The sequence below is a fragment of the Hyperolius riggenbachi genome, chromosome 12 (genome assembly GCF_040937935.1).
Source record: "Hyperolius riggenbachi isolate aHypRig1 chromosome 12, aHypRig1.pri, whole genome shotgun sequence".
In the NCBI taxonomy this organism is placed as follows: domain Eukaryota; kingdom Metazoa; phylum Chordata; class Amphibia; order Anura; family Hyperoliidae; genus Hyperolius; species Hyperolius riggenbachi.
In genome coordinates, this window is record NC_090657.1 from 31,479,940 (window position 1) to 31,502,535 (window position 22,596).

The window sequence follows — 22,596 nt, forward strand, 5'->3', positions numbered from 1 at the left end:
CCTGGTTGGGGCAGGGCTAACCGCCGCAGCCCTGCCCCATGCGCGTCTGTCAGACGCGTACCTCCGCCTCTCCCCCGCCCCTCTCAGTCTTCCTTCACTGAGAGGGGCGGGGGAGAGGCGGCGATGCGCGTCTGATAGACGCGACTGGAGGCAGGGCTGCAGCCGTTAGCCCTGCCTCCAGGAAGATCAGCTCCAGCGACCTTTTTCCGACCCAGGTTTGCGGGGGGTGGGTTGGGGGTGAAGGGACCCCCGTTAAGCCGCGGAATAGCGGCGTTTTAGCAGGGGCACACGTGCCCCTGCTATATATAAGACCTGAAGCGAGATTTAGTCTCGCTTCAGTGTCTCTTTAAGAGCTGCAATATCCTCTTCCCTGATATTCTACTCATACTGATATCTATAATTCATCATGAATTCTGCAGCTAAACATATCTATCCTTCTCAATACTCTTTAGTTACTGCGCATCTGCTGCTCCTCACTGTTAATCTCTCTACACTGGCTCCATTTACCACACCTCATCATCAGCTGCTACTCACTGTTAGAGATAGCCCGAACGGTTCACACGCAAACTTATTTGCGCGACCAATGCGGTTTCTCGTTCACGTCGAAACGTGAACCTTTAGCGCGTTACATCATCGGGCTAAACTTTGACCCTCTACATCACAGTCAGCAGACACATGGCAGCCAATCAGGCTGCACTCCCTCCTGGAGCCCCCTCCCCCTTATAAAAGGCAACAGCGTTGGCCATGTTCTCACTCTGTGTGCTGCTGCTATAGTAAGAGAAGAAGGGAGAGACATATGCTGATTTTTTTGTGTGGCCCACTGAAAATTCAGTTGCCTGCAAGGTTCACCTCACCACTGACACGTTGACGAGTGTGTTTGGCCAGGGTCGGTACATCTCCCTTACAGCGCACTTGGTGAACCTTGTGGAGCCTGGCAGCGACTCCTCACCCGCTACGGCACAGGTGTTGCCAACAGCGCAAATAGCTGGACCTGCGTCCCTACGAGTTGATGACAGCACCTACCTCTCTGGCTCCTTCTTCCCCAATGCCTCTCTAAGCTCTACCTCATCCGGCATCGCTAACCCAGCAACAGGAGCGTGGAAGCGGTGCAGCACAGCTGTTGCCATGCGTCAGCAAGCCTTATTGAAGCTGATCTGCCTTGGAGATAAGCAGCACACAGGTGCAGAAATTTGGAAGGGAATCAAGGAAGAGACCCAGTTGTGGCTGGCACCGCTGGACCTGGAACGAGGCATGGTTGTGTGTGATAATGGGAGCAATCTCATTTGCGCGTTAAAGTTGGCAAAGCTGAGACACATCCCTTGCCTGGCCCACATTCTGAACCTAGTTGTTCAGCGGTTCCTGAGGAGTACATACCCAGGCGTGGCGGATCTTCTGCTGGAGGTGCGATGAGTGGCAAAACATTTCCGAAAGTCCAGTACCGCTTCGGGCGCACTCACCAAGTTGCAGCAGCGATTCAGTCTACCCAACCATCGCTTGGTGTCTGATGTCCCCACACGGTGGAATTCTACGCTGCACATGCTAGCACGCTTTTGCGAGCAGAAGAGTGCAGTAGTCCAGTACGTGATGGAGCAGTACCGAGGCTTATCCAGTCAGCTGCCAATCTTCTGTGGATCTGAATGGGCCACCATGTTGGACCTCTGCGAAGTCCTCCAAAATTCTTAGCAATCTACATTGCTTGTGAGCGGTGATAACTCTTTAGTCAGCATTACAATACCACTGCTGTGTTTACTGAAGAAATCATGTTGCAGATCAAGGAAGACGCAATCAGTATGGAAGAGGAGGAATTGAGAGGAGAACGATCAGTGTGATGATACCCACATCAGGCAATCTGCCTCAGGAACCGCTGGTCCCTTGTATGATGAAGAAGAGAACGAGGAACATCTGAACTTGGAGCAGGACTTGGATGCCTCCACTGCCGAGGGACATGGCTGTGCACATTTGACTTCCACAATTCAGCAGGAATGGACAGGAGAAGACGACGAGGAAGAAGGTGGGCGTGATGCTAGTGGTGGTGCATCACAACAATCAAGCACAGAACATGATGAGCAACCTGTTGGGACTCTGGCACACATGGCTCAGTTCATGCTAGGCTGCATTGAATGCGACCCGCGCATTGTCCGAATTCTGGCCGACGTGGATTACTGGGTTCATACCATTCTGGTTCCACGGTACAAAGAAAATTTTCCAATACTGGTTGAAGAAAGTGTCAGACAGGTCAAAATGGAAGAATACCAGATGGCCCTTGTGGAGAAATTAGTGAGGAGATTTGCATCCTCCTCTAGCCATGCCGACAGACTGACTTCCGCAAACCCAGGACTAGGAGGGGAGCAAAGAACACAAGCTGCAGCTAGTGCCCACAAGGGAATGGTATCGGCAGTATCCAAGGTGTGGCAAAGTTTTCTGACACCCAGGCAGCAGCCCACAGAACAGCAGTCATGCAATTCCACCTCCAACACCGACCGCCTGCAGAGGATGGTCAAGGACTACATGTCAGATGGCGTAGCCGTGTTCAACAATCCATCAGTCCCCTTTAACTATTGGGTCTCTAAGCTAGACACCTGGCACGAACTGGCAATGTACGCAATAGAGGTGCTGGCTTGCCCTGCAGCCAGCGTTATATCCGAACGTTGTTTCAGTGCGGCTGGAGGCATCGTTACAGATAGGTGTATCCGCATCTCCACAGCAAATGCAGACCGTCTGACACAAATTAAAATGAATAAATCGTGGATTGGAACCGACTTCGCAACACCCCCCGACCAAGCTGCACCATAAACATCTGTGCTGGGTTAGCGTGCCATTTTCAGGAATATCTCATTTCTATTACATTTATCTCTGCATGGCGACAAAATGCATTGCTTTACGCATGCATTTTGTCCTCATGCCAGGCCTGGGTTGTGTCTCAAAGTGTGGCCTTCTCCTCCTGTACCTCCTCTTCCATCCTGTGTGCTGGGTTAGCGTTGCCGGTCCCATTTTCAGGAATATCTCATTTCTATTACATTTATCACTGCATGGCGACAAAATGCATTGCTTTACACATGCAATTTGTCCTCAGGCAAGGCCTGGGTTGTGTCACAAAGCAGGAGTATTCGGGTCCCTATTGACTTCCATTATGTTCGGGATTCGGCACGAATATGCCGAATATCTGGGCCATGTTCGGCCGAACCCAAATATCTGGATGTTCGATCAACAATATGAGTCATGTGCCATCAACTCCCAAAATTGTCAGGACGTAGTTGACTTTATCTTCCTCAGCTTCCGCACAGAACCTTGACATCAGAATCAGAATCAGAATCAATTTTATTTCGCCAAGTAAGTTTGCACCTACAAGGAATTTGTCTTGGCGGTTGCTTAAAGAGGAATTGAACTAAAAAAAAGTCACTAAATTGAAACTCTTTATCCCTTAGTAATTAATTATTAGATAAAAAAACACTTGTCACATGCAATATAAAAATATATTTATTTGCACAATTCAACTTTGAGTAAAAGGTTTTTTTGAGACTGGCAGGCTCCATCTTGCAGCTCTCACTCCATGGGAGGTGCAGTCAGATTCCCTGGGCGGTGTTACAGTTGTCCCATTCACGCCCACTGAACGAGATTTACAGCCCTGTGTCATGATGTCATCAGCAGTCGCCCAGGCTGTCACAGGACACTAACACTATAAGGCTGCTGCACTGTACTGGCACACGACTTCACATGTAAAGTAAACTGTTTCAGCTGATTTTCTCAAGCTTCCAGCTGCCGTGGTCTACCCTAGTTATGAATCCCCTCTCATGTCAACCACATCTTGCCCCCCCCTTCTCTTCCTGTAGTTAGCATGGTAGGCAGGGGCAATCCCCTCTTATGTGATCCAGCTGCCATGGTCTCCCCTGTAGTTGGTGCTGCAGAGGGAATCCTCTCTTATGTCAACCAACCCCCGCCCCCCTTCTCCTGTAGGTAGGCAGGGGTAATCCCCACTTACGTGATCCAGCCATCCTGGTCTCCTCTATAGGTAGCTGCTGCAGAGGGAATCCCCTAAATTTACACTCTGAAGCTCTGACCTGTGAAGCTGCAGCGTGATGTATGATAGTCATACATCACTGTTGTGTACTCTATAGCTGCTGCACTCTGCTCCAGGAAGTAGAGACATCCTGATACAGCCACTGGGTCTTCAAACTGATATCACCAAAGCTGCAGCACATCACTGTGCGTCTGATAAGAGTGATATATGACTGTCATACATCACTGTGCTGCAGCTATACAGGTCAGAGCTTCAGAGTTTTAATTTGGGGGATTCCCTCTGCAGTGCTATCTATAGGGGAGACCAGGGCAGCTGGATGATGTCAGAGGGGATTCCCCCTGCCTGCCAGTGCCACAATGTACCTACGGGGGAGTGCTGAGTCTGACAGCACATCTCTTAGCTGTGTTCGCTGATACAGGAGGCCCCTCTCCCCTTCCTTCGTCTGCTGGGCTCTGTGCTGTGCAGGGGGGGGGGAGGGAGGATCCTCCTCTGTGCACTCAGGCGTGAGTCTGCTGGGCTCTTTGTTGAGCACTGTCCCAAATCCAAATCCCTCTACTGTGCTTCCCAGCCTCTCCTCCCCCTCCACCATCTACTCTGCTAGGCTCTCTCGTGCCTCCTTCCCTCCTATGTCTGCCGTCCCTCCTCCAACAGCTCTCTCTCCCTCCTCTCCGCTGTCTGCTTCACTGAGTCCACTCTTCCTGTCATTTCACCTTCTTCTGCCTTCGGAGGAGATGCCAGCTGAGGACGTCACGTAAATAGTAAACAAAACATGCCTGCAAGAACTCTCGTGAGCACATTACAGACGTACAAGATTTCCCAGCATTCTCTGCAAGCCTGCCGGGGAGTTATCAAGTGATTGCCGCGGCATCCAACGGCACAGGTGGGAGGGGATGAATTCAATTATTTATATTATAAGTTTTATTCACATGTTTTTATCATATATTGCACAGTTTTTGACTATGATTTTTAAAAAGGATTCCAATGTTGTTTTTTGAAATGTACAGTTCAGGTCCACTTTAACAAACACAAACACAAACAAAAACAATACAAGGGCAGACAGTGTGTATATTACAAGTCAAGGACATTATAAGTGTAGTGGCAGTAAGCAATGTGAGAATTGTTCATTTACAGTTCTGTGCTGATTACTATCAAGTCCTAGCAGCTCTAACGTGGTTCAGCATTAAGTATGGCTACCGCTTGAGGAAAAAAGCTGTTCCTGTGTCTAGAGGTTTTGGTAGCGATTGACCGGAATCTCCTCCTGAAGGCATGCGCTGGAAGATAAAGTGAGCTGGGTGAGAGGGGTCAGAGGCAATTTTGGTTGCTCTTTTTCGGCACCTGCTAGTGTAAAGATCCTGCAGGGAAGGTAAGCTACAGCCAATTATCCTTTCCGCTGTTCGGATGATGCGCTGCAGCCTCCCCTTTTCTAATGCTGAGCAGGAGCTGAACCATACAGTCATAGATGATGTTATGGTGGATTCAATAATTGCAGTGTAGAACTGCACCATTACATTTTGAGGTAGGCCAAACTTTTTCAGCTGCCGTAGATGGTACATCCTCTGTTGTGCTTTCTTGACAATAGTGGCAGTGTTGTTATCCCATTTTAGGTTGTGTGAGATCGTGGACCCAAGAAACTTGAATGACTCTACCTGGGTTATTGTGGATCCATTTATGGTTAAGGGGAGGTGCTGGGGGGGAGATCTCCTAAAGTCTATTATCATCTCCATGGTTTTGAGAGCGTTTAGTTCCAAGTTGTTGCTGCTGCACCAGGAGGAAAGCTGTCCCACCACCTGCCTGTATGCAGATTCATCCCTGTTTTGTATGAGACCAACTACTGTTGTGTCATCTGCAAACTTCAGAACCTTAACAGATGGATCTGTGGAGATGCAGTCATTGGTGTACAGTGAGTAGAGCAGTGGGGAAAGCACACAGCCCTGGGGTGCACCAGTACTGACGGTCAGAGAGCTTGATGTGTGTTTACCAAGTCTAACACGCTGTCTCCAATCGGTTAGGAAATCGGTTATCCATTTGCAGATGGATTCAGGTATGTGTAGCTGGGAGAGCTTGCTATGTAGCAGAGATGGCATTATGGTATTAAATGCAAAGCTGTAATCTATAAATAAATTCTTGGTGTAGGTTCCTGGGGTTTCTAGATGCTGTAGTACATAATGCATACACATGTTCACGGCATCATCTGCGGATCTATTAGGCCTGTAGGCAAATTGCAGAGAGTCCAGCAGGGGATCTGCTCTGCTGGTGTGCCCCCACACACAGCATCTCTGCTTGCACGCCGTGTGACTGCCTGCCCGAAGACTAAGTCAGTCCCCACACGCAGCATCTCTGCCTTCCTGCTGGACGCTGCTGCCTGCCCCAAGACTAAGTCAGTCCCCACAAAGCGTCTCTGCCTGCAGGCCGCTTGACTACCTTCTCCGCCACCACCAACAGGGTCCAGGACTCCAGGTGGATTCCTGAATTTTTAAGGCCGCTATAATCATTTTTCTGGTGCGTGTACATGCCTGCCTAATTTTTCTGGCTGCACTGCGGCTGCAACAACAAAACAAAAGGCATGTACATGTGCCCATTCCCCTTCGTGATCATTACCTTGCTTGAAGGGGCTTGTGTATCACAATGAAGCAATTACCTATATGAGTGTGTTGGGGGCACACCCGTAAAAAATAAGGTCGTTGCTTCATTGTAGACAGACCAAATTCGATCAGCTGGACAGTTACTGTTGTCCTGTCATTGAGCTACCTCAGCCCGACCATATAGGCTGGAAAGCCACCATCACCTGCACTCTCGCCAACGTGCACACCAGCACGGCCATCTGTTTGTGGTGCGTTACACAGTGAGTTTGGTCTGTCATTGTGAAGCAGTACACTACTTACACTACCTGATCCATGTATACACACGCAAGATATTTCCAAGCACTTTATGCCTCAAATTTAGGAATGTAATGTGTTTTCTGCCCTTTAGGGATTATAATCCTGCTCTGCGTCAAATCCGTAGTTTTCCCATGGACTTTTGGCATACATCCCATTCTGCCATGCCCCCTTACAGGTGTTAGACCCCTTGAAACATCTTTTCCATCACTTTTGTGGCCAGAATCAGTGTTTGTAGTTTTGAAAGTTCGCCTGCCCATTGAAATCTATTGCATTTTGGGAAGTTCGCCGGTTCGCAAACTTTTGCGGAAGTTCGCTTCGAGGTTCGCGAAACGAAAATCATAGGTTAGAGCCATCTCTACTCACTCTTAATCTCTACAGTGGCTCCTCCCGCCACTCCTCATCTGCTGCTTCTCTCTGCAGATCTCTACACTAGCTCCATCTACCACTACTAATGGCGTACATCAAAAAAGGGCGCCTGGGAAAAAAGGGCGCGTGGTGTAGCTGAAATTTAATGATTTTGTCAATAACCATATTTTATCATTTGTTGTAATATAAATCTAAAAATATTGTTTATAACACTGAAAACGATAATATATGTACAGTATATTTGTATAATATTGTGTATAACCTTCTTTTATCGTTTCTTCATGTACTAAATCTTAAAATATCATTTATTACACTAAAAACGATAATAATTATTATAATTGTATAATATTGTGTATAACCTTCATTTATCATTTCGTCATGTAATAAAATCTTGAAAGATCGCTTATAACAATGAAAAAAATATATATGTGCGCTTGTTATAACTGTAGTAAAACAGTAAATATTACTAACATTTTACTACAACATAACCTAACCTTACTCTCACACTGAACTCTTCCTCAACTTATCCCTAACCCTTAGACCCCTCCTTGTGGTGCCTAACCTTAAGACTCCCTATGGTGGTGCCTAACTCTAAATTCCTCCTGGTGGTGGTGCCTAACCCTAAAACCCCCCTGGTGGTGCCTAACCCTGAATCCCCCCTCGTTATGCCTAACCCTAAGACCCCCCTTGTGGTGCCTAACCCTAAGACCCCCCCCCTGGTGGTGCCTAACCACCCTAAGTCACTCCTGGTGGTGACTAACCCTAAGATCCCCCTGGTGGTGACTAACCCTAAGATCCCCCTGGTGGTGCCTAACCATAAATCCACCCTGGTGAAGGCTAACTCTAAATTCCTCCTGGTGTTGCCTAACCCTAAGACCCCCCCTGGTTGTGCCTAACCCTAAACCCCTCCTGGTGGTGCCTAACACTAAGACCCCCCTGGTGGTGCCTAACTCCAAATCACCCCTGGTGGTTCCTAACCCTAAGACCCTCCCATCGGTGCCTAACCCTAAATTCCCCCATGGTGGTGCCTAAACCTAAGACTTGCCTGGTGGTGCCTAACCCTAAGACCCCCCTGGTGGTGCCTAAGCCTAAATCCCCCCTGGTGGGGCCTAAGTTAACCCTAAGACCCCCCCTGGTGATGCCTAACCCTAAATCCCTCCTGGTGGTGCCTAACCCTAAGACCCCCCTGGAGGTGCCTAACCCTAAATACCACCTACTGGTGCCTAACCCTAAATCCTCATGGTGGTGCCTAACCTTAAGACCCTCCTGGTGGTGCCTAACCCTAAGACCCCCCCTGGTGGTGCCCAACCCTAAATCCCACCTGGTGGTGCCTGCCTAACCCTAAAACCGCCTGGTGGTACCTAACCCTAAATCCCTCCTAGGGGTGCCTAACCCTAAGACTCCTCCTGGTGGTGCCTAACCCTAAAAACCGCCTGGGGGTGCCTAACCCTAAGACTCCTCCTGGTGGTGCCTAACCCTAAGACTCCTCCTGGTGGTGACTAACCCTAAGACCCCCCCTGGTGGTGCCTAAACCTAAAACTCCAATATCGTTTATCAAATTATTTTTTAAATCTATATATTTAGTTTTTTGAGGAATTTAGTATTTTCCACTATTCCACTAAATATCGTTTTAGTGATAAAGCCTTATGTAGATAGAAACGATAACTATAGTAAGTATGTTTGTAAACATTATTATATGGTAAGTATGTTAGTAAATGTTATTATTCACTGGGCGCCCAAATTTCCCGTCGCACTCTCGCATGCAAATGTTCAAACAAATGCATTCACAGATTCACTCATCCAGGCACTACAGTTATCCCTAAGTTAAAAGCCGGGGTTTTAGTTCACAGAAGAATGCATTCTTATGCTTAGTCACCTATACTGCGCAGTAGTACCCAGGTAAACATAGGTGTCCTAACTCTGGCCCTGTAACATGCATAGTGCAGACATGCAAACATTCATTGCATCAAACCTATCAATGGATTAGGAGCACACATCCTGACGTCTTCTCCTGGGACAGATAGTGCATCTTACCAATCGCACAAGGGAGCTAACGTAATGTATCCATGCGCACCATGCACATACAGCAGCATAAGCTGTGTGCATGCTGACAAAAAAACATACAGGGGAAGGAGGGAGTGCACTGAATTAAAACCCTAGCCACAGGGGTCAGTAGCAAAAAAAAAAACACATATCTAGGCACATCGCCTCTAGTTACATTTTTGCAAATTTCCCATCGGGCGCCCATCAAACGATATTTAACATGAGAGTCAAAGGCGGTGCCCTTTTTGTCCACGTGCCTCATGCACCCAAATTTCCTGCTTCCCTCCTAATGTGCTGTGCCTCTTTACAAATCTCCATATTACTTCCATCTATCACTTCTAACTTGCTCCTCTAAACAAATCTCTACACCTACTGCTCCTTATCTGTTGCTTCTCTCTTCAAAGCTAGCTCCACCTTCCAATCTTTATCAGTTGTATGGATACAGAAGTGCCAAAAGGATAAAAGAATCTAAAATGTTTAAAACATGAGGAGGCAGTGGTGGACTTACCTCCTCTAAGCAGACACAAAAAATGCCAAGTTTATTTACAAACTCCAGTGGACAATGCTACGCGTTTCGCAGGTTTGATCCCGCTTCATCAGGCAATAACAACAGAGCAATATCATATGTGGTCAGTAGAAGAGCCAGGCACCTCTGACTACCTCTCACAGAGGCACCTCTGTATCCATACTATGTTACATTAAGTCCACCCCTGGTGGAGGGGTGTTACCCCCTTTTTTCCTTTATCTACGGAGAGCGACTTCTTAATCCTGAGTGGGGTCAGGTCTAATCTCCCCACCTGCCTATACAGTGGTTGCCTTGAAGGTAACCCTGCTTTGTAAGTAGAGCTTATTGCTCTATCATACTTCATTTCAACTACCAGTATATATACTACACTATATTTGGCTCTTGGCGTCCCTACTCTGTTTACTCTTCATCAGTTGCTCCCCTCTGTAAATCTACTTACTAGTTCCATTTACCACTGCTAATCTGCTGTTCCTCTCTACAAATCTCTACACCAGCCTGCTACACCACTCCTCAATCTGCTGCTTTTCTCAGCAAATGTGTACACTGGCTCCACACACCACACTTCTGCTGCTCCTTTCTGCAAATCGTAAAAAAATATGAGGAAATAGGTGAGGTGATGTGGCACCTGCTACTGTCCCCAGGTGAGGTATTGAGGGTGTTGCTTTTTGGCCACGTTACTAAGACCACACAAATTATTTCTTTTTTAAGAGGGCCATGCGTATTAGGAATAGCAAGAAACAGGGGTGTAGCTAAAAAATGTTGGGCCCCCCAAAAAATTATAAGGCAACTTTTCCCGACCCCCCACACACCAGTTTTAGGTAGTGTTGGGCGAACAGTGTTCGCCACTGTTCGGGTTCTGCAGAACATCACCTGGTGGTGTTCAAGCCAAACCGTTTGGCCACATGGCCGAACTAAGAGCGCATGGCCGAACGTTCCCCGAACGTTCGGCTAGCGCTGTGATTGGCCGAACGGGTCACGTGGTTCGGACCCGAACGTGCTCTGATTGGCCGAACTGTCACGTGGTTCGGGTAAATAAATACCCGAACCACGTCATATCTCCGCCATTTGTCTGTGGGTTTAGCTTTGGGTAGGCAGGCAGGGTAGTTCGCGCTCCAGCCATGCTAGCCAGGGCCCCCCAGTCATTGTGTTGCTGCTGGGAATAGTAGTACACCGCTCGCTCAGCCACACTATATAGCATTCTGTTTACTGCCACTCTGTGTACCTCGCTCAGCCACACTATATAGCATTCTGTTTACTGTTCTGTGTCTGCTGGGAATAGTAGTACACCGCTCGCTCAGCCACACTATATAGCATTCTGTTTACTGCCACTCTGTGTACCTCGCTCAGCCACACTATATAGCATTCTGTTTACTGTTCTGTGTCTGCTGGGAATAGTAGTACACCGCTCGCTCAGCCACACTATATAGCATTCTGTTTACTGCCACTCTGTGTCTGCTGGGAATAGTAGTACACCGCTCGCTCAGCCACACTATATAGCATTCTGTTTACTGCCACTCTGTGTACCTCGCTCAGCCACACTATATAGCATTCTGTGTCTGCTGGGAACAGTAGTACACCGCTCGCTCAGCCACACTATATAGCATTGTGTTTACTGCCACTCTGTGTCTGCTGGGAACAGTAGTACACTGCCGCTCACTCAGTCACCCCATTACTATATAGCATTGCTGGGATCTGTAGTACTCTGCTCACCCACCCATACCATTGTACTGCCAGTCACTGTGTATATTGCTGGGATCTGTAGTACTTCACTCACCGTCAACCACTATATAGCATTGCGTACTCTGCCAGTCAGTGTGTATATTGCTGGGATCAGTAATACTCCACTCAACGTCAACCACTATATGAGCTCACCATGAGTTCCTCAGAGACCTCCGCTGTGAGCAGCACTCCCAACAACAGCAACAGCCAACGCCCCACGCAAGCTATAACATCCACCCCAGCAGCCAGTGGTCAGCAGCAGCCCTCCCCGGAGGAGAACGTTGTGTCCATCGGTCCGGCGCCAGAGCGATTATTGAGGGCTGCCATTGAGGAGATGATGGGGCCTTATGTGGAGGAGGAGGTCGGGCTCAGGCCAGCATCCCAAGTTAATGTTGAGGACGATGAGGGGTCTGTGTCTGGGGATGTTGGGGTGGCAGAGGTGGTGGGTGGGTCAGACTCAGGAGAAGAGTTGTATGATGAGGATGATGATCGGGACCATCTGTATGTGCCTCAGAGTCCGACCCCGGAAAACATGTTGTATCGTGTGTTTAGGTACTAAAATCTGCGTTCCCACTTCCCAGTACTGCCCGGGTCCACGGATCCATATAATTTTTTGTGCAGCACTATCAAACTGTGGTACTATGAGTGAGTTGCCATGGTCCTTCTGTGCTGTCACACTCACCGTCTGTCTGCAGATGGATTGTTCAACACAGCTATGCCATCTGACATGTAGTCCTTGACCATCTTCTCCAGGCGATTGGTGTTGGAGGACGTGGAACTGCCCGATTGCTGTTCTGTGGGCTGCTGCATGGGTGTCAGAAAATGTTCCCACTCCAAGGACACTGCCAATACCATTCCCTTTTGGGCACTAGCAGCAGCTTGTGTTCTTTGCTGCCCTTCTGGTCCTCCTGGGTTTGCTGAAGTCAGTCTGTCGGCGTACAACTGGCTAGAGAAGGAGGAGGATGTCAATCTCCTCTCTAAAGTCTCCATCCTCAAGGGCCTGCTGGAATTGTTCCATTTTTGACCTGTCTGACACTTTCTTCAATCAGTTTTTTAACATTGTGTTTGTATAAACTGGGTATAAACCCAGTAATTGGTGTTGTCCAGAATAATGAATAATAATGAATAGTGAATAATGCGCGGGCCGCGTTCAATGCAGTCTAGCATGAATTGAGCCATGTGTGCTAGAGAATCCTGCCAGACTCATCTGTCTTCATGTTCTTGTGAGCGTTGTGATTGTTGTGATGCACCATATTCGTCACCAGCATCACTTTCTTCCTCTTCTGCTGTCCATTCCCGCTAAATTGTGGAAGTCCAACATGCACCGCTCTGTCCCTCGGCAGTGGGGCATCCAATTCCTGCTCCAACTCCAGCTGTTCCTCGTCCTGTTCTTTGTCATAGCTGGGACCAGCGTTTCCTGAGGCAGGTTGCCTGATGTTGGTATCATCACGCTGATCGTTTTCATCTTCAGATTCCCCCACTTGCATCATGCCAGCGGTTTCCATCTTCAACATTGATTTCTTCAGTAAACACAGCAGTGGTATTGTAATGCTGACTGTAGAGTTGTCACTGCTCAGTCACAAGCAACGTGGATTGCTCAAAATTTTGGAGGACTTGGCAGAGATCCAACACGGTGGCCCAATCAGATCCACAGAAGCTTGGTAGCTAGCTAGCTGCTGGAATGCGCCTCGGCACTGCGCAAAAGCGCGCTAGCATGTGCAGCGTAGAATTCCAGCGCGTAGGGAGGGACATCACCCAGCGAGCGATGGTGCGCTAGATTGAAGCGCTCCTGCATCTCTTGGTGAGTCCTTCAGAAGCGGTACTGGACTTTTAAAAATGTTTGGTTTTTTTTCCTTCTACAGAAGATCTGCCACGTTGGAGTGAGGAGGACGCCGCCGACCCCGACACCAAGCTGAACCCCGGCGAACTCCAAGCAGAGGATCTTCAGGAACCCTCAAGGTTTTGAGCAAGCTGAGGAGGATCAGCAGTCCCGACGAGACCTCTCCTCATATGTGACTGTGTGCAGTGGAGTAAAGCTCCCCAGAACAACCTCTCACTTGTCACTTTGTCACTGGTCACTTTGTCACTTGTCACTTTGTCACTTGTCACTTGTCACTTTGTCACTTTGTCACTTGTCACTTTGTCACTTTGTCAGTCACTTTGTCACTTTGTCATTGGTCACTTTGTCACTTTTCACTTTGTCACTTGTCACTTGGTCACTTGTCCAGATGATCTCGGTACACCTCCTGCGATTCAAATTCCTGCACACATTGCTCTGGGATTTGGGTGTGATGAATGATGCATCTAACTGGCCACCGGAGGCAATTAAGGCCTTCAAAACATTGAAAGCAGCTTTCTGTTCCGCCCCCATTTTGCGTCATGTTGAGTTGTTGACGTCATGTTCATCCTCGGCCTCGCCTTGCATTTCAGTGCGAGGTGCATTTTCCACAGAAAAAGGTTGTGAATCCGGGCACAACATTTGTGGCTGTTCCATTGACCTTTCACAGGTAGAAGATTGTGGGGGTGGGAATAGCTCCTCCGAATAGCCCATTGTGTCCTGAAAACTACTCATTGCATTGCTTTGCGCACGCATTTTTTTGTCCTCATGCAAGGCCTGAGTTGCGCCTGAAAGCTTGGCCTTCTCCTCCTGCGCCTCCTCCTGTTCCATCACGTCTGCTGCTGCTGGGTTAGCATTGCCGCCCGGTCCCTGTTTATTGAACCTCTTATCTTTATTACATTTATGACTGCATGGCGGTACAAAGCATGCTATCCGCACGCTTCTTGTCCTCATGCAAGGCCTGGGTTGTCGTGTCTCAAAGCGTGGCCTTCTCCTCCTGCGCCTCCTCCTGTTCCATCACGTGTGCTGCTGCTGCTGCTGGGTTAGCGTTGCCGGTCCCTGTTTATGGAACCTCTCATCTTTATTACATTTATGACTGCATGGCGGTAAAAAGCATGCTATCCGCACGCTTCTTGTCCTCATGCAAGGCCTGGGTTGTTGTGTCTCAAAAAGCGTGGCCTTCTCCTCCTGCGCCTCCTCCTCCTGTTCCATCACGTGTGCTGCTGCTGGTGCTGGGTTAGCGTTACCGGTCCCTTTTCCTGGAACCTCTTCTCTGTATTACATTGATGACTGCATGGCGACAAAAAGCATGTTACCTGTGCAAAGAAACATGACATTTTCCACATTTAAAAGACAGTTTTTCCTTTGAAACTTCACAATCAATTTTCTCAAAAACGATAAGCTCTTTTTCAAATATTTTTTCCCTCTTGTACCCACTCCCAAGGTGCACATACCCTGCAAATTTGGGGTATGTAGCATGTAAGGAAGCTTTACAAAGCATGAAAGTTCGGGTCCCCATTGACTTCCATTATGTTCGGAGTTCGGCGCGAACACCCGAACATCGCGGCGATGTTCGGCGAACGTTCGCGAACCCGAACATCTAGGTGTTCGCCCAACACTAGCTTTAGGCTGCCAGGGAAGCCCCCCAGTTTTAAGTAGCTCTTCATTATCAGTAGCCATAGGACCCCCCAGTATAAGCCCCAGGTTGGCCCACAGCATAGGTAGCCAAAAGGGCCCTCCAGTAAAGTTAGCCAAAGGGGCTTGCAGTATTAGGTAGCATTTTCCATTATAGGTCATCAGAGGGAGCCATCTGCCACTATAGGCAAATCCTTCAGTATAGGTAGTCAGAAGGGCCACCCAGTATACGTAGCAAGAAGTAGCCCCACCAGTATTGGTCGACCACTCAGTATAGGTAGACAGAGTGACCCCCCAGCACAGGTAGCCAGAAGCATCCTCCCAGTATAGGTAGCAAGAGGGGCTATCCAGTATAGATAGCCAGAAGACTAGAGATGGTGCTGTAGTCATGGAAACAAGGACACCTGGGAAGTAGAATGGAGAAGAGGAAGTGTGTGTGTGTGTGTGTGTGTGTGTGTGTGTGTGTGTGTGTGTGTGTGTGTGTGTCTGTGTCTGTGTCTGTGTCTGTGTCTGTGTCTGTGTGTGTGTGTGTGTGTGTGTGTGTGTGTGTGTGTGTGTGTGTGTGTGTGTGTGTGTGTGTCTGTGTGTGTCTGTGTGTGTCTGTGTCTGTGTGTTGAATGGAGAAGGGGAAGTGTGTGTGTGTGCGTGTGCGTGTGTGTGTGTCAGGAGAATGAGAATCAGACATAAATATAAAGGGACAGACAAACTGACCTCCTGGCTGGCAAGGAATCCTGTTCTGGTAGAATGCTAGATTGACCATCTCCACCTAAGGATCACAACAGAGTTAACAAGTTAATGCTAAAAACCCCATATAAAAAAGTACTGTTTATAGTCGCTCTATGCATTAAAAAATAACAATATTTTAAATGAATTATGCACAAAAAAGTTTGTAAAACATTGTTTTAGGCAGGGATGCTCGGATACCCCTTTTTATTATTCGAGTTAGGTCGAATTCGAATAGTACCGTATATACTCGCAAGCAAGCCGAATTTTTGACCCCCCAAAAGTGGGCCAAAAGTTGGGGGGTCGGCTTGCTTGCGAGTCATGTGTGGGTGGGTGGGTGGATAGGTGCTGTCCCTCCCCGCTCCCCCCGCGGCCACCGCTGCTATTACCTTAGGCGGCGCCGCTGCCTCTATCCCCGTCCTCCTCCGGTAACTCATTCACAGCAGCGCGCCCCCCGCTGCTGTGATGACGCAGGAAACCATAGAGAGCGGTTCCCATAGTAACGGCATCACGCTACAGGAAGCCGCTCTCTATGGTTTCCTCGTCATCACAGCAGCGAGAGGCGCGCTGCTGTGAATGAGTTACTACCGGAGGAGGACGGGGATAGAGGAAGCGGCGCCGCCTGAGGTAATAGCAGCAGCGGCGGCCGCAGGGGGAGCGGGGAGGGACAGCACCTACCCACCCATACTGGGGCATTATGCTAGCTATATGGGGCACTATACTAGCTATAATGGGGCACTATACTAGCTATACTGGGGGCACTATACTAGCTATACTGGGGGCACTATACTAGCTATACTGGGGGCACTATACTAGCTATACTGGGGGCACTATACTAGCTATAATGGGGCACTATACTAGCTATAATGGGGCACTATACTAGCTATACTGGGGGCACTATACTAGCTATACTGGGGGCACTATACTAACTATACTGAGCACTATACTAGCTAAACTGGGGCACTTCACTAGCTATACTGAGCACTATACTAGCTATACTGAGCACTATACTAGCTATACTGGGGCATTTTACTAGCTATACTGAGTACTACCTACCTATACTGAGCACTATACTAGCTAAACTGGGGCACTTCACTAGCTATAATGAGCACTATACTAGCTATACTGAGCACTATACTAGCTATACTGGGGCATTTTACTTGCTATACTGAGCACTACCTACCTATACTGGGCACTATACTAGCTATACTGGGACATACTGGGGGGATCACGCGGCCAGCGTTTCCTACCCCCGGCTTACATGAGGGTCAATCATTTTTTCCTGTTTTTTGGGGTAAAAGTGGGGGGGTCGGCTTACATGCGGGTCGGCTTGCTTGCGAGTATATACGGTAAATTATTCGAGGTCGGTCGAATATTCGAGTCGAATATTTTTTACTATTCGATTAGACCTCGAAATTCGAGCTCACTATTCGAGTTGGTATTCGAGCTCATTATTCGAGCTGACTATTCGAATTGGCCTTAAATAGCTTCCAACACTTGTTTTGGGGGTGAATGATGCAAGAAACATCTTTTTTTTCCAAGTAACAACAGCAAGTGGTTATGTGGGGATGTTTCTTTAAAAAAAAAAAAGGTGGAAAGAGAAGTTGTGTCCAAAATTCTGTTCAGTACAGTGTATATACTTCTTCTTCTTCTTCTTTATCTTCTTCTTCTTCTTCTTCTATATCTTCTTTTTCTATATCTTCTTATTATTATTATTTTTCTATTTCTTCTTCTTCTTTTTCTATATCTTCTTCTTATTATTATTTTTCTATTTCTTCTTCTTCTTTTTCTATATCTTCTTCTTATTATTATTTTTCTATTTCTTCTTCTTCTTCTTCTTCTTTTTCTATATCTTCTTCTTCTTCTTCTCCTTCATCTTCTTCTTCTTTTTCTATATCTTCTTCTTCTTCTATATCGTCTTCTTCTTCTTCACTTATTTCTCTTCTATTTTTTTTTTTTTTAAAGAAATGCAATTTTTGAGCGTAATAGCTGGTGGCGCATGGTGGAAGCGCAATTGTATGTGCTCCCTGGCAGTGGAAACACACAGACAGCAGGAGGTAAATTCAGCAAGAGCAGCAGCAGGAGGAGGATGATTGTGTGGCAGCAGGCAGTCAATGAGGCAGGCAGCGTGACATAATAGGCTGTGGTACCTAGCGGTGGTACCAGGCCGTAAATACACAGCATGAGGTTCCAGACAGCGGTCGTGAAGCCCACATCGTGTCCAATACACAACTGGGACATCACAGTTTTCAACCCGGACACTTTTAAAAATAATATCACAAAGTATTAAAAAGTATATATATTTTTTTTTTTTAAAGAAATGCAGCTATTTTTGAGCGTAATAGCTGGTGGCGCATGGTGGAAGCGCCATTGTATGTGCTCCCTGGCAGTGGAAACACACAGACAGCAGGAGGTAAATTCAGCAAGAGCAGCAGCAGGAGGAGGATGATTGTGTGGCAGCAGGCAGTCAATGAGGCAGGCAGCGAGACATAATAGGCTGTGGTACCTAGCGGTGGTACCAGGCCGTAAATACACAGCATGAGGTTCCAGACAGCGGTCGTGAAGCCCACATCGTGTCCAGTACATAACTGGGACAACACAGTTTTCAACCCGGACACCTCAGAAAAATTAAACCTTTTTTATTTTGTAATGGTTTATTTTTTTTTTTTTTACAGCAAATTACACATATAGCTATTGTTGGACATAATAGCTTGTGGCAGAGTGGCAGCAGAAGGTAAATCTGTGTACCCTGGCAGTGGGAAACACAGACAGACAGACAGCAGCAGCAGCAGCAGGAGGAATGGAGGAGTAGTGTGAGTGTGGCAGCAGGTAGGTAGGCAGCGTGACATAATAGCCCTGGTACCTAGCGGTGATACCAGGGCTGTAAATAAACACAACAGGAGGTCCCAGACAGCGGTCGTGCAGCCCACATCGTGTCCAATACACAACTGGGACAACACAGTTTTCAACCCAGGCACCTCAAAAAAATTTAAACTTTTTTTTTTTTTTTGACAGCAAATTTAACATATAGCTATTGTTGGACGTAATAGCTGGTGGCAGAGTGGCAGCAGAAGGTAAAATCTGTGTACCCAGGCAGTGGGAAACACAGACAGACAGCATAAGGGCAGTACACAGCAGCCCACTGTAGGTGTAAAATGTGTGGCTACAGGCGACGTAATAGTCAAACTGAACCAGGCTGGCTTAGTAGTGAGCAGGAGCCAGGAGGTGGTAAAGGGTGGTAAGGCATATTAACAATGGTTCCGGCAGCCAGTTCATGTCCCCCTCTCGCCGACAACAGGGGCCAGGAACTCGCCTTCCACCCACGCCTGGTTCATCTTGAGAAACGTCAGTCTGTCCACAGACTTGTGAGACAGACGTGAGCGTTTCTCGGTGACCACGCCACCAGCTGCACTGAAGCAGCGCTCGGACAGCACGCTGGAAGGGGGACAGGACAGCACTTCCAGGGCGTACTGCACCAGCTCGCTCCAGATCTCCAGGCGCTTGACCCAATACTCCATGGGATCAACAGGGGCATCGCTGTCAAGCCCGCTGTAGGACCCCATGTAGTCAGCCACCATGCGGCTCAGGCGCTGGCTGTGAACGGAGGAGGATGCTGCTGCATGCATCTCCTCTCTAGTCACTGCTGGAGCCTCTACAGTCCTGTAGAGCTCGTTGCTGAGAGACAGCAGGTCTGTGGGGCGCTTGCTGCTGGATGCAGGCACCTGCTGCTGCCTCTGTGCTGGCTGGACAGTGGGGGTGGAAGGCTGGGGGAAGGCTTCCTCCAAGCGCTCAACAAGGGCCTGCTGCAAGCTCCTTATTTGTTGCGCTGGGTCTCCTCCTGCAGGAGGCAGGAACTGGCTCAACTTCCCCTTGAGGCGCGGGTCCAACATCATGCTGATCCAGATGTCCTCCCTCTGCTTCATCTGGATCACCCTGGGGTCCTTGCGCAGGCATGTCAGCATGTGCGTTGCCATTGGGAAGAGGCGGGCCACGTCTGCTGGCACATCGATGGCAGTGCTGTCCTCCTCATCCTCCTCCTCTGCCGCCTCATCCTCTCTCCACCCCCGCACCAACTCAGCTGCACTGTGCTGATCCCCCTCATCAGCAGCAAGGTCAGGGACCTCCACCAAGTTCTCCTCCTCCTCCCCCTCAGAGGTGGACTGTGCAGCTGCAGGCCTCTCCTGCTGGGCCAAGGCTGCCACTCCCTGTTCCAGCAAAGCATCGAGGGCCCTGTTCAGCAGACAAACCAGGGGCACCCACTCGCGCACCATAGCATGGTCCCTGCTCACCATGTTGGTGGCCTGCAGAAAGGGAGCCAGCACTAAGCACACCTGCTGCATGTGCCCCCAGTCGTCATCGGGGACGATGGACGGGATGTTGCTGGTCTTGTCCCTTTTCTGAGCGGCGGACACAGTGGCCAGGGCAAGGTACTGGTTGACAGCGTGCTTCTGTTCAACCAGATGCTCCAACATCGCCAGGGTGGAGTTCCAGCGAGTTGGAACGTCAAGGATCAGCCGATGGATTGGCAGCTCCAGCTCCTTTTGCACGTCTTCCAGGCTCGCAGAGGCTGCAGGCGAGCGCCGGAAGTGACGCACAACATTCCTTGCCGTTTCCAGCAGTTCGCCCATCCCCTGGTAGGTGCGCAAGAAATTCTGCACCACCAGGTTCAGCAAGCGGGCAAGACAGGGGATGTGGGTCAGGTTTCCCCTGTCAATTGCGGAAACCAGATTGGCCCCATTGTCGGCCACCACCTCTCCGACTCTGAGGCCTCTGGGGGTCAGCCAAACCCTCTCCTGCTCCTGGAGTTTGGCCAACACATGGGTTGCCGTCAGTTTGGTCTTCTGAAGGCTGACCAACTGCAGCAGCGCTTGGCAGTGGCGTGGCTTCACGCTGCTGCTGAGGCGGGGGGTTTGGCCAGGTGTGCCGGAGGATGGCAGAGGATCGGAGGAACCTGCTGCAGTTCCCCTGACCCTGCGGGGTGGCACCACCCACTGTGTTGCTGCTGCTGCTGTGCCCGCTGCTGCTCTCCCATCCTCACCCCCTTCCACCAGGCTGACCCAGTGGACAGTGAAGGACAGGTAGCGGCCTGTCCCGAAGCGGCTGCTCCAGGAGTCCATGGTGACGTGGACCCTTTCACCAACCGCATGCTCCAGCCCTAGCTCCACATTGGCCATGACAAAGCGGTGCAGTGCAGGCATGACCTGGCGGGCGAAGAAGTGTCTGCTGGGGAGCTGCCAGTCTGGGGCTGCACAAGCAAGCAGTGCACGCATGTTGCTCCCCTCCTGCACGAGCGTGTACGGCAGGAGTTAGGAGCACATGGCCCGTGCCAGCAAGCCGTTCAGCTGTCGCACGCGACGGCTGCTGGGAGGCAGAGCCCTAACCACCCCCTGGAAGGACTCGCTCAAAAGGCTCTGGCGTTGCCTTTTGCTAGCACGGGAACCAGCGGAGACAGCAGAGAAGGCCACTGAGGACTGGCTGCCAGAACAGGCCTCAGTGTCGGCAGCAGGAGTTGCAGAGGGGGGAGGAGCAGTGCGTTTCCTCACTCCTGCTGGTGCTGCTGGAGGAGCAGGAGGGCGGGTGGCTGCTGTTGCTGCTGCTGAAGGCTGTGCAGTGATGGGTGTGGTGCCACTGCCAGCACCAGATGCCTTCAGCCTCTGGAACTCCTCATGCTGGTGGTAATGTTTAGCAGCAAGATGGTTGATCAGAGAGCTGGTGCTGAACTTTAAGGGGTCTGCACCTCTGCTCAACTTCCGCTGACAGTGGTTGCAAGTGGCGTACTTGCTGTAAACTGTGGGCATGGTGAAAAATTGCCAGATTCGTGACAAGAAAAGCCCCCTACGGCCTGGAGCCGCTGCTGCCTGTCTCCCTGTGGTGGTTGGGGGGGGGGGCTTGGGTGCGGCTGGTGGTGGTACTGGCAGATGCTGCTGCTGCTGCTGCTGAGCCTGAGACACCAGCAGGCTGTGGGACCTGCCTACTGCTGCCAATGCTTGCAATGATGCGCCTCCTTGCAAGGCCCACAAGCGCATCCTCCTCCTCCTCCTCAGAGCTGCTGATGATGACATCCCCAGGTGCTGGTGGTGGCGGCACCCAGTCTTTGTCTGTCACCACGTCATCATCATCATCATCATCCTCCCCCTCCTGAAACATGTCCTGCTGGGATGATGACCCCCCAAACTTCTCTCCTGATGCATGGATGGGCTGCTTGACTGTCGCCACAGTCTTGCTGTCCAATCCCTCCTCCCCCAAAGTGCCCATCAGCATCTCCTCCTCCAAATCGCCAACAACAGCAGACAATTGACTCATGATGTCTGGGGTCAAAAGACTGCTGAATGACAGATCGCCAACAGTCGGTGAACTGGCCTCCTCCCCAGGCCCTGCTGGGTGGCTGCTGCGAACAGGGGTGGTGGTGGTGAGGGTGGAGGCCTCGGATGCAGAGCTGATGGTGGGCTGCTCATCCTCCGTCATCAGTTGCACCACAGTGGCTGCATCCTTTTCCTCAATGGGACGTTTCCGACCCGGCTGGAGGAAAATAGGAGCAGGTACTACACGCTGCTGCTGCTGTGTCTCTGCAGCGTGAGTTGCTCCTGCTGGGCGGCGCCCAAGGCGTCCACGGCCAGTGGCTATAGGCGGAATGTTAGCCACTGACGCAGCTGCTGCTGCTGCAGAACTGTGCATGGTGGCGCGGCCGCGGCTTGCCACAATGCTGCTCCCTCTCCTCCTGATTCCCTTGCTGCCCTTCCCCTTGCCCAAACCGCGCTGGCTGCCACTTCCAGACATCTTAGATGTTTTGGGCGTAAACAAAAAAGTTTTTTAAAAGGGCGGGTGAAAAAGTGGGGTACTTTAATGGAGT

At 49.7% G+C, this 22,596-nt stretch overlaps 1 protein-coding gene across 1 annotated transcript in view; it reads right to left on the bottom strand.

The window, feature by feature from the left end:
* The window catches only part of LOC137541114 (opioid growth factor receptor-like), a 245,563-nt gene that overhangs the window by 83,458 nt on the left and 139,509 nt on the right, over nt 1-22,596 (bottom strand). Inside the window, exon 7 of the mRNA XM_068262263.1 lies at nt 15,735-15,789. Within this exon, the coding sequence (XP_068118364.1) occupies nt 15,735-15,789 (55 nt within the window). The remainder of the gene's footprint in view (nt 1-15,734; nt 15,790-22,596) is intronic.